The sequence below is a fragment of the Brienomyrus brachyistius genome, chromosome 15 (assembly GCF_023856365.1).
Source record: "Brienomyrus brachyistius isolate T26 chromosome 15, BBRACH_0.4, whole genome shotgun sequence".
Taxonomy (NCBI): Eukaryota; Metazoa; Chordata; class Actinopteri; order Osteoglossiformes; family Mormyridae; genus Brienomyrus; species Brienomyrus brachyistius.
The window spans coordinates 5,677,353-5,689,142 of record NC_064547.1 but is presented as its reverse complement, the minus strand read 5'-3'; the positions used below and the strand labels follow the sequence as shown (position 1 = coordinate 5,689,142).

The 11,790-nt window shown below is 44.2% G+C and overlaps 1 protein-coding gene across 1 annotated transcript; it reads right to left on the bottom strand.

Annotated features, from left to right (window-relative positions):
• Positions 1-558: 558 nt before the first annotated feature.
• map2k2a (mitogen-activated protein kinase kinase 2a) lies at positions 559-10,722 on the bottom strand. Its single transcript, XM_048976924.1, has 11 exons — positions 10,035-10,722; positions 9,486-9,696; positions 7,938-8,084; positions 7,317-7,394; positions 5,399-5,450; positions 4,433-4,557; positions 4,078-4,291; positions 3,867-3,931; positions 3,721-3,782; positions 3,350-3,395; positions 559-2,815 (listed from the first exon to the last, which is right to left on the bottom strand). Exons 1-11 carry the CDS (start codon positions 10,121-10,123, stop codon positions 2,705-2,707), a joined length of 1,200 nt encoding a protein of 399 aa, XP_048832881.1. The 5' UTR covers positions 10,124-10,722; the 3' UTR covers positions 559-2,704.
• Positions 10,723-11,790: the final 1,068 nt, after the last annotated feature.

Here is an 11,790-nt window from a genome sequence, read left to right as displayed (position 1 = left end):
AGTTCACGAACAGCCTTGCACTCGTTAGGCTCCACCAAAGCAAAACTTTGGTTGTCGAGAATAAAGTTGCCTTTAGTATTTTGTTGATTGAGCATCTTTAGAATTACTGTATATAAATAAGTTACAGAATAATTAATACAGGTTTTTTTTTTGTTTGGAATCAGAATTGAAATTAAAAAAAAATCTAATAGGCACTTTTATGCTAATCTAATTTATATATACACACACACACACACACATATATACATACATACATAAATTTTTTCTTTTTTTTATAAAAAAAAAACAGCCAGTCACTTGGATGGATTTACACAGCACACAGAGTAGCACTTCAAGGTCAAAGGAAAACAAACCACGGGACTTGAGTATTAGGATATTTTTACGGCGTAAATAGAATACAAAAGGCAATATATTAACCAAATCCTCCTGGGTAATTCTTAATTTAAAAATACTGCAACTTTTACAATTACAGATTGATCGTCTTGTTCTCGTTTTTTTTTTTTTATAATGAGATTGTACAGATATCACCTAAATTATCAGTATTCATTACTTATACCTTATGTATAAATAATATACTTATCACAGTATAAAAAAAATCACACAAAAACAGCAGGTCCCAGTCACTCAGCTTTCTGCCATTTTGTTTGTTCAGCACACTGCTATGAACATCCAGTGCAATTCTAATGAACACAGGTTTACGTGTGTCCGTTAATGAATATTTATGAACTTCACAATACACACAAATGTGAGTGCATGCATGCGCGCGCACACACGCACCGAGTGAAGTCCCAGCAAACATCCAAAATGCCTAAAACGCCATCTCGCACAAATTCACTTTCACCGCTAGCGCACTTTATTTTCCTTTATTGTTGACATTTAAATACTGTTTATCAGTCAAATTAGGACAAAAAATAATTTAAAAAAAAAACGTATATAAAGACATACACGAACCATTTTGTACACATGTGAATACATGCGTACATTCAGCAATGTGGGAAGCCGGCAACGGAAAGAAAATTAGTATGCTATATTCCAAAAACAACGACATAAACCCATTACCTATTGTGATCAAAATGACATTCTGAATGTGTTCAATGGAGTGTTATTTTGCAGGAAACAGTTGATCACATCTGAAAAGAAGGGGGGGGGGGGGAGACACAGTGTGGGACAGAATATAAAATGTCAACATGTAAATAAATTAAATCCAGCATTTTCAGACAAGGAATGATCAGCAGTGACAGAGGAATGATTTGCTGCCTCGCAACCCGATCCAGTCTCCACACGGGTAATTTTTTTTTCCTGCTGAAATGGTTCTTACATTGGGCAAGGGCTGCATATCACAGAATGTGAAAAGAAACAGGAAATACAGACACAGACAGACAAAGATAAACATTTTCAAAGCCCGGAAAGCCCTCCGGGACTGTAGGCAACACGAGCCAGAGCAGGTGCCCCCTAGGACAGTCACCAGCATTCACAGTCACAGGTCTGCAGGCTAGCTTCTCTGAAAGCTGCCTATCTAGATGACATCACGCCGACTCCTCTTTAACCTTGAATATTTTCGGCCATAAACATTTAAGCCGTGCCGATGTGTTATCGTAATCTGCAGTGCGCGGCTTAAGTTGTGTGAGAACGGCGGTCGACCCCGTCTAGAAAGGAAAAAAAACCCAACCATACAGGCTCAACTCGGAGAGAACCGTTTACATTAGGCGCTAATACCAATTTTAAAACCAAGTAAAGTGCAGGATGGAAGTAAAAAATTTTTACAAAATCGCCTTTTACACAGAGCGCAGCCCTCTGCTAAAAAGCAGTCATGTTTCCCCAAGAGCACAAACTGGGAGTCATTTGCTGCCTGGTCACCCTCCATTTCTGGGAAAAAAAAAAATAAAATAAAAAAAAATGCAGATCTCAGCAGAAATTTTACTTACAAAAATGTACTATTTCCTAAAGTCACAGAAGCAATTTCAGCAACGGAGGATTGTGTCCTAAGCATAAAAACTGGTCAATCAGGAAGCCTGTATTGAGAGGTTCTATAGTTAGTCTTTGGAGTGCGACTGACCTAATGAGGCTCTTCTGATTCAATCACAACATCAGGGGCACATTGGAAGGTAAAAATGCTGCGAACTGGCTAGAAGTCCAGAAAAAGCAGCTTACATTTCATTCTTTCTCATTTTGAAACGCTTACCTTGGACACATTAAAGGACGGTTTTCATACAGAACATAACATGATGGTTGTAGAACACACACACACACCCCCATCGATACACGTGCACAAATGCGCGTGCGCACGCACACACACACACACACACGCATGCATGCAAGCACACATACACACATGCATGCACACACAACCACACAATTAACAGCCGATTAATAAATCTACTTTGCAGAAAGGAAAACCCAAGTGAATATAAATACCCACATTTTGGGGACTTGAAAACATTCATTAGGTAACATACACCGTCATGCTGTTACCTTAAATGTACAAAAAAAAAAAACACATTTGGATACAGCAATCGCTGTCAAAATGGATCCCGCTTTTGTGTACTGCAGGAAAATACAGCATGTTCCCCCCAAACGGTGTGGCCAGTATGATTACATGTATATGAAGGTATCCATCTGCGTGCACATTGCAGGGGTTGGGAGAGGTATAAGCAGACAGACAGTGAGAGACAGATACAGACAGACAGACAGGCGCAGGCAGTGCTCAAACGACACTGCGCGTGGGAGTGCTGGGCTGGTTCAGACCCACGGTTCTGCACAACCAGCCGGCAAAGTCCACCTCCTCCACTTCTGAGCGCTTGATGAACGTGTGGTTCTAAACACAACACACAATCAGCACAGTTAGCATCACAGGCGGGGGCGAGGGAGACAGGCTCAGCAATGATATACATTTGAAGACAAGTCAGAGAGCAAACCGTGCTAAATGACACTATACTGGTGCAGCAGGGGTGAAAAGTGCACATTACTACACTATTTAGTGGTACTGTCATTTTAGGCAAAAATTAAGCTAAGGGTTACACATGGGTTAGCAGAGAAACATGCGTTCGCAATACATTTCAGACAATTCAGCCAGTTCAGTTATTTTTTTTTTATAATCTTTCAAAGTAACCTGGCATCTGCATAAGAGCAAAATAAAGGACCATTACTAATTACTATTCAAGAAGGCTTTTCAAATGACCAGATCAGCCGTGCATCTTACGTTGACTGGAACAATAACAGACCAGGAATTTGAGGTGACAAATTTAAAAAAATAAATAAATAAATAAAAAATCACATTTTGGGTGGAGTTTTGCCCTTCGCTAAAAGTAAGCGATGATCACAGTTCACATGGCGTGTCATGTCTGCTCACCATTAACATCTTCAGGTCTGCTCTCTCTGCTGGGTTCTTCATGAGACTAGGGAAACATTTCAGGCATACAAAGTCTTAGCGGAAGCTAATGTTGGGCTACCTTGTCAAATGTAAACCTACATCTCTTATAATAGCGTAAAATGCTCCTTGGGATGATGCAGCTGACTTCTCCCCATGTAGAAAGTCAAAGGGGATTGAACAGTCACTGAACTTATGCAATTGTTGTGGGTTCAGACTGCAGGGAACGTCCACCCTTTCCTCTACTGTACTCACTTTGGATAAAAGTATCAGATAAACGAGTTAAATGTAAAATGACAGAATCTCAGACTGATCTTTTTTTCTGCTGTCGGAGTGACTGTCTGAAATCTCACCATTTTGTCACAAAGTCCTGAAAGTCACAAGTGAAGATGCCATGCGGGAGTTTTGGGGGAGGCTACAAAAGAAAGAGGAGAGGAGGTGAGTAAGACGCCTCCGAGGGCTGGGACATCCAGGGGAGATGAGCGAGAAGGGCCCTGACCTCATTGACGATGTAGTCCAGCAGCTCAAATATAGCCATGGCTGGTCGACAGTCCATTCCGTGTCCTTAGAGACGGACAGCGTCAGCACGCCAGCTTACCCAAAGACTAAGACTTGGAAGAATTCCTCCATAAAGTATTGTTTACATTGACTGAAATATTTTGAAAGTAACCTACAAAAGTTCCAAAGAAGCACTTAAAGGTGGTGCTCACCGCTGACGGGCCGGCCTGGAGGCCGAGGGCGTGGGGAGGTGCTGTGCGTGTCGCCGTCAGCCCCGTCCAATATTGGCCGCCCGAAGACGGCCTCCAGCTCTTTGGCGTCAGGGGGCGGGATGGGATAGCGACCGATGCCGAGCTCCACCAGGGACAGGCCCATGCTCCACACGTCTGACTGCACCGAGTAGTGCGTGCCCTGCAGTCTCTCCGGCTGTCGGGGCGAAGGCTCGCATCACTCACAGACACACGGCCAAGAGAGCAGAACCGGCTCTGTGTGGGACGGCGGCAGGCAGCCCGATGGTGGGCACGGCCTTGGGCCCCGGCGGGGGGAGGGAGAGAGGGCTCAACTCACCGACATGTACGAGCGCGTCCCGACGAAGGAGTTGGCCATGGAGTCGATGAGCTGGCCGCTCACGCCGAAGTCGCACAGCTTGATTTCCCCGCGTGAATTCACCAGGATGTTGGACGGCTTGACGTCTGTGTGGCGGGGCGCAGGAGAAACCACGTGACGTGGGGCTGCCGAACCAACCCGTCCCGGCCTCCCCGACGATGGCGCGAAGGACCCCCCGAGAGTGCCAGGAGCCACACCCGCGAGGATGGTCCACCCGCCTTCCCATAGAGGACCGGCGAAGCCAAATCCCTCAGCAGACCTACAATCCTTCTGTGGTGACCCCCACCCCCCTGCCCACTCCTGGGGAAATGCTCGGAGGGGCAGTGGGTAGATCTGGGGGGGGGGGGGGGTGGCGGGTCATGGGTGCGGCAGCCATATAATCACATCTGAGAGCCTGTAATTGCGGCCTGGGCTTCCAGACAGCGCTGCGCTCCATCAGCCTGCCAGCTGCCACATCCCTGACGCTAACCCTTTCAGCACCAGCCCGGGGTCTGGGTCCCCCACTCCACCCAAACTCGCCTCCGCAATATACGACTTAGCCACTTCACTCCACCCGCCTACAGACACGGACAACACGCCCCTCAAAAGCTGCGAGCCTGGTACCTGAACCAGACTACACAGCAGCTTCACAAGGCATTTCCTGCACCCCACAACATCAAAAAAACAGAAATGCTTCTCAAACAGTAAAGTCACCAAAAGATGCCCAGGACTCCCGCAATGCAAGTGATAACCTCTTTTTTTTGGCCCCATTAGCAAAGGAAGTACATAGAAAACACAGCATCCATTTCTTTCCCCCAGTACAAGAAAAAGCACCCTACTGGGAGGCGTTTATGTTCTACCAGGCTTGGGCAGGACCGGAGTGGCGCACACACATACGCAAATAAGGAAATTATATTTACACATCTGAGGTATTAGTGTGGCGCTTACCTCTGTGCATGATCTGGTGTTTCTCGCGTAGATAAGCGAGCCCTCTGAGTACCTGTCACACGCAAAGAGGCAGGAAGAGTAGGGAAGGGAAGATTCAAACAGCGTTAACACACCCCTATAGAGCCATTTAACCCCAATCGATTTCCATGCGGAAGATTCCTGATTTGTTGTGCTTCCAATTGCATTTACTACACTGCGGTTAACAACAGGAACCACTGCAACACTGGAAAATAACCAGAATCCCCCTCTGATCAGACACCTGCTGGTGGCATTGTGTTTAAAACTTGGCAGGTGTCTGCAGTTCAAAGTCTACTCCCCTAGCACTGTCAGCTGTAACTTTGTGGGAGAGGGGGGACACAAAAACCCCCCCCCCAAGCCATAAAGGCAGTTCAGGTTTTTAAATAAATGTTTAGCCCCGAAGCCACACAGACAATCAACTCTTGTGTGCCGGCTACGTAACACAATAAATTTTAAAGTATACCAAACGAAGAAGCGTTCCTTCCTCTTTAGTGAAGTCACTCTCCTATTTGAAGTTTAGCAACACTGCCGTGTTGCGTGAGAAGGTGTTCAAAAACATTCCACCATGTCATCTCAAAAGGCTCATGAGTCAAAGGCTACTTATACAGCGAGTTAGCAAATCCAGATCTTGCAGGCCAAGTATGCAGTCTATTCTTCCCTGCCAAAATATTAATAAGCAAAGTTAATTAAAAAGCTAATTATTGCTCAATCTAGGTGCCTGTTTCGTGTAGGAACTCTATACAGAATCTGGGAACATATATACATTTTAATGAAAAAAGCAATGTTGTATAAACAAATCAAGGGCTGGAAAACCATGAGCAAGTACAACAGCTTAAATGTAGTGTGGCATACATTTTACAAATGTTTGGTAAGTTACAGGTGGGATGAGAATATGTGCTTTCACTGGAAAATCCCATCATTTGGTGTTTTATTGATGGTTGCCATAGGCAATGCTCCAAATCCTTAAAAAAAATAAAAATCATTGTGGTATCAGGTACCTCGGAACGCGAAGGCATACAGCTTACATTGAACGTAAAACAAAGTAAAAGCGAACTGCAAATGATTCAGTGACCTCACTTAGGTCCCTGCGTTGTCTTGGAAGATCTCAGTAACACCAGGGGGGGGGAAAAAACCACTTTACTACTAAACACTATCACTGAAATCTCACTTGGATTTATTTTAAATTTACCCTGGTCTCAAAGAGGTTGAATGGGCTACATCATGTCAAAAAAAACTGCACCTCACATCCACGAAAGGAAACATGGGAACATTTCCACCGTGAAAAACAAGCTCTCAAACCTGTCGGCTGCTCATGGCGTGTGCCACATGTATTCTCCTGTTGTTGAGGACAGGGTGAAGCATGATTCATCTGACCACATGGCCGTTCTCTGCAGAACCTTACTTGTAAGAGGACATTCCAAGGCGTAATCGCGATTTCATGGTTCACAATTCAACCACTTCCATTTGAGAAGTTCAACAGACTATTGATGAAACGTTGGCTCTCAACAATATCCAGCAGATGTGTCACTGAAAACTGCTTGTCGGTTTGTCAGTGCATCTCAGACCGACGCCATCTCAAACAGCCTGTGGTACTTCTGCACATCACTCTTTTGGTCAGGTACCGAGGAGAAAGTTTGGTCTGGACTTTGACATTCTGGACCTCAATTATTCACCTTTGTACCCGACCATAAGTGTGATGTAGAATCTGTTTCATTCATCTCACACTTCATTCAAGTCCAGTTCTCTCCAACCGCTCTTACTTGAAAGACATCAGCAAGTCTTTATAACTACAGCCCCTGCCAAACATACTCGTACAAATCAGGTCTAACAAAATCTCTGATTTCACAACCCAGGACACAGAAAACTTTAGAAGACCCTTCAGTCAACTTTGGGTACTCACAGCTATGCTGACTTTGCCGAGGATCTCCTCTGGGATTCTCCGAGCCTCTTTCAGCACCTGATCCAGGGAGCCTCCATCCTAAAGAGAGCACAGCTATGAAATACGTTATCCTGGCTGAATCGTACATTAAGATAAAGTGTTAGGATATAGTATGTCAGCATTAAAACTCACGAAAAAGGAAAAATATGTTAAAGGAAAGTAGTTCAACTTGGTACATCCCGGAGAAGTTCAATGAAACAACATCCATGAGGTTATAACAAACTGAGGTTTATATTCAGGGTTAAAGTACACATCTAAACCTCCATAAAAGAGGCTCTCTTGACCTCTCCAACCACAACGCCCAGTTATTCATCAGTTGTCATGTCGGTGACCTCTTTATAAGTTTCCCCCGGGCGGCAATCAAGCTCGCGTCCATGCGGTGACCCACTACACTGACCGAACGGCATTTCCCTACCACTGTCCGATGGCCCAACAAAGTCCGTTCACGGCCCGCTACTGGGTCACAGAACAGACGGTTGAAAAACCCGGCATAAAACACAGGTTACCCTTGTCGGGTTACTGTGCCGTACAGATTTTGAAACAGACCTCTAGCTAGCTGCCTCTCCCCCTCGCTTTTCTCACCATGTGCTCCATGCAGATGCTGATTTCGCCATCGCTGTAGAAGGCCCCATAGAAGCCAACGATGTAGGGGGAGTTACATTCATGCAACACCTGCAGCTCACGGATGATCTGGTTCCTGATGGCCGGCTTGATTTCCAGGTGAATTAGCTGTTTGTGAGTGGAACAAGTAACCATCCCAGGGTGACATGGTTAGTACCATCCGCCATATTCATACACTCTCATTCAACGTATTGCTATCCCTTGGAAATACATGGCCAACACCCTTGATACTTAAGTAAACATTTGCCTAAAATTCTAGCAAAGATAAAGATAAAACAACAACGTGCAGTATTGCCTTACTCAGATTAAATGACATTCAACAAACAGAGGCTAATCTAGCATGTGGTCTCTCTGATGCTTGGTAGCTTTTCAATGGTTGCTGCCTACCAGCACATAAAGACTCAAGTGAACGATACACGCCAAACACTATTGTTCTAAACAATAAGTACCGCTTCGTTTATCTACTGCCTCCATGACCTCGAGTATTATTGAACCAAGTTTTAATGCCATTCCAGCAAATAAGGCTACACCAATGGCAAAAGCAGAGGTGAATTAAGAGTATAAAAGAAAAAGACAGAAAAAGATATCATGACAAAGAGACCAATAAATACCAAATGACAGTTATATCACATTTTATACAAGAGGATTCAGACTGATCTTTGACAAAAAAAATCCTATAACTATCCCTGGTGGATCCAAAGTAAACATTCTTTAAGTACTTAAACAGAACATTTGCATAATGCAATTTAAAGAACAGTTATTCAATAAAATGTGCTTTATGAGAAGGTACTTTTAGTAACAAAAAACATGTGCGAGCCTTGCATGTCCTATGTGGCACCTGGTATAAGCACTCTGGTCTCAGCAACTTTTGAAGATTTCATGAAGTTGTTTAAGTTATACATTTGTCCCATTCTGCCCACCATGTCCTCATGATATAAGCGATCAAGGGAGGCTTGAGGTTTGAAGGCGGTATCAAGAACTCCTGGATCAATGTGTTGAGTACCTTAGCAGCAGTGTCTGCCTGCTCGTTACCGGACGCATCACTATGTTCTGGGACCCAACGTGAATGAATACTAAAGTTTACCAAGTATTGCTAATGTACCTAAAATTGTTCAGCTGTTTGTGGGGGTGCGGGCGTCAGTTTTTGAATACACCACTGCTTGAAGACAAGAATCTGGAAAAACCTAAGAAGCCTTTGACGGTTCCGTAACCTAGAAAACACAAGTTAGGTGGAACGCTGCTATTCGGGAAGGGATTACTCAAAATATATGAAACAGAAATAATGTAATAGTGGTATAACATTACAACACAATAACTACACAAAAGAAGTGGAAATGAAGCATGAGATGAAACTTGACATGTTTATGGAGCTAATTTGACATCCGGACATGAAGAACTGCCACAGTTAATAGAGTTCATCCCTGTCTACCACATGGGACCAGGAGGCTTGGGCAAGCCCTGTGTTTGAAAGCCTCCTTCCAGAAACCCATCTCTGTGCACTGAGCTCACCTTCCTGGCCATGACCAACCCCGTGGGTCTGTGTCGGACCTTCTTGACAACGCCTCCATTGCCCGCTCCCAGCTCGCAGATACGGTCAAAGTCATCATCCTTCAGCTCCCCCACCTTGGCCTTCTGGGTGAGGAAAGCCTCCAGGCGCTTTCTCTGCTGCTCGTCCAGGTCCAACTCCCCCAGCTTCTTCTGAAGGGCTTCCAGGTTGGCCCTAACATCAGCAATGAGGAGAAACCATGCCGAAAAGCTCTCTTCAATTAATGACATAAAGCAAACACATATAAATTGATATAAGTAAAACATTTAAGGAGAAAAAAAAACATTAATAAAAAGCAGAGCTCCGCTACAGACTCACGTTTTCGCATTTTTCGAAGAGCATTCTCTGTGAAATGTGACTGCATATTCAATAGTCTTATTTTAAAAACTCGACAGCTTTTTTACTTCCTAGGCATTATATGTACAGTACAGTAGCATTTAACGTAGCCGAGTGCATCTGTATAATTGCAAACGCCATTCTTCCGCTATGCATTTGCTCTGAGTAGTACTCACTCAGATGCCGCATCGATGGTTGTGGAGCCAGACTGTCCCTCTCCGGCAGGCGTTATGTTCAAGGGATCCGGTCTCTTTTTTGGACCCATGTCTAACTTAAGTGACTCAGGAGACCCTTTAAGTCGGAGCTAGCCCGCTGGCAAATTATTTGCAACTACAGAAAACGACAAAATAACCCGTTATTTGGAAACAGGACCCAGCTAAATACCTATTGCTTATTTTGGTTTATAATATTCATAAACCGGCTATCCAGACTTTGTTTAACATGTCATATGCTCTCAACCTATGGCTTCATATCTCTGAAAGGGCTATTCGTCGGCTGAATTCTTGTAGTGAAATTAAGATGTATTTGTAACTTTAAAGGATCGCAAAACTATTAAAAAACGGTTATTTGAACAAGAGGAAAACAACTGTTAGTAGAACGCATCGCCGCCAGTCGCCTCGTCTTCCCCTCCGGATAGAGAGCCCTGTCTCTAGCGGCCCTTGCTAGTTTAATATTAGCGGATACCGGTAAATGCCTGCGGATGACAGCTGGCACACCGGTCCGTAAACGAGCAGCCCTAACATAGAAGCATCGGGCTCTGCATTCGGAGATGAGGGCGTAGTGCGAGGTTTATAGTGATTTTTCTCGGGTGGCCGGTAGCGACTCGTTTCGGGACCCGGTTCAGGAAGCCGCAACTATGCAGAGGTGACTTTAAAACTCGCGAGATCACGCGTCTGCCCTTCCAGGAACCCCCGGCTGAGACAAATATCGCGATACTTAAGCTGTAGCTACCTTCCAAACTTTTTGACTAGTCCCGCCCCTCCGAATTCAGCGCATGCCGGAAGTGTTTATACGTCATGACTTAATTAATAGTTCATTCACTACTAATGACCGGAGCGTGATTCGGTAGTCGATGTTGTAGTGTTATTATATTAGCTGATCTTATTGTTTTAGGTAGGTGGATGCCTGTTCTGCTGTATTTACGGAATCTAAACCACTGCGGCTACGAGCTGTTTTTACTCCTGGAGTCGGGTAGGAGGTTTCGGAGAATTATAACGCCGAGCACCAGATTCAGCGTTTACCCCCCCATGTCGAATTTGGATTACTTTTGTGTGTAGTATCACTCGCGACTATTTATGTGAATTGCATTGTCTAAATGTTGCTTGTTTTCACAGCACCGTTGCACGTCTGTCGTCTGTTTGTCCCTGGTGGCATCCTCTGGTCTGAACGAGCAAGTTTCCAATGCGAGTGGTCATTTAAAAAGTTGATCATATTAATTCGTTTATTGCGTTATAAGTCGCAAATTCGACAAGTACACATAACCTTTAAAAAGGCAAACTAATGGAAGACTTTGACCGTGCAGCTCCTGGCGGACTATCCAGTACTTCAGTACAATGCGCTGGTTTAAAAGGGAGTTCATGCAAAATCCTGGACGTAAGAATTAGGAACGGTGTTTGGAATTCGTAATTTAAACAAATTGTGCTTAAACTCCGAGTAATGTGTACAGTATATGATTTAAGGATGTTTCGCTGATATTTAAATACACTAAACGAGGTTTGGAAACTCATTAGTCAACCACAATTATAATAATCCCTAATTATCCATCTTCCCTGTTTGCCTTATCGCCTTATTTTCCATCGAGATATTACGCGTAGGCTTACTGATAATACTGTTAATATTTTCAAGACTACTAGTATTGGAAGAGAAGCCTCAATGCTCACATTTGTTATGGCTATCTGTGCATCACGAGGTCGATTCTCAGGGGTTGCTTTA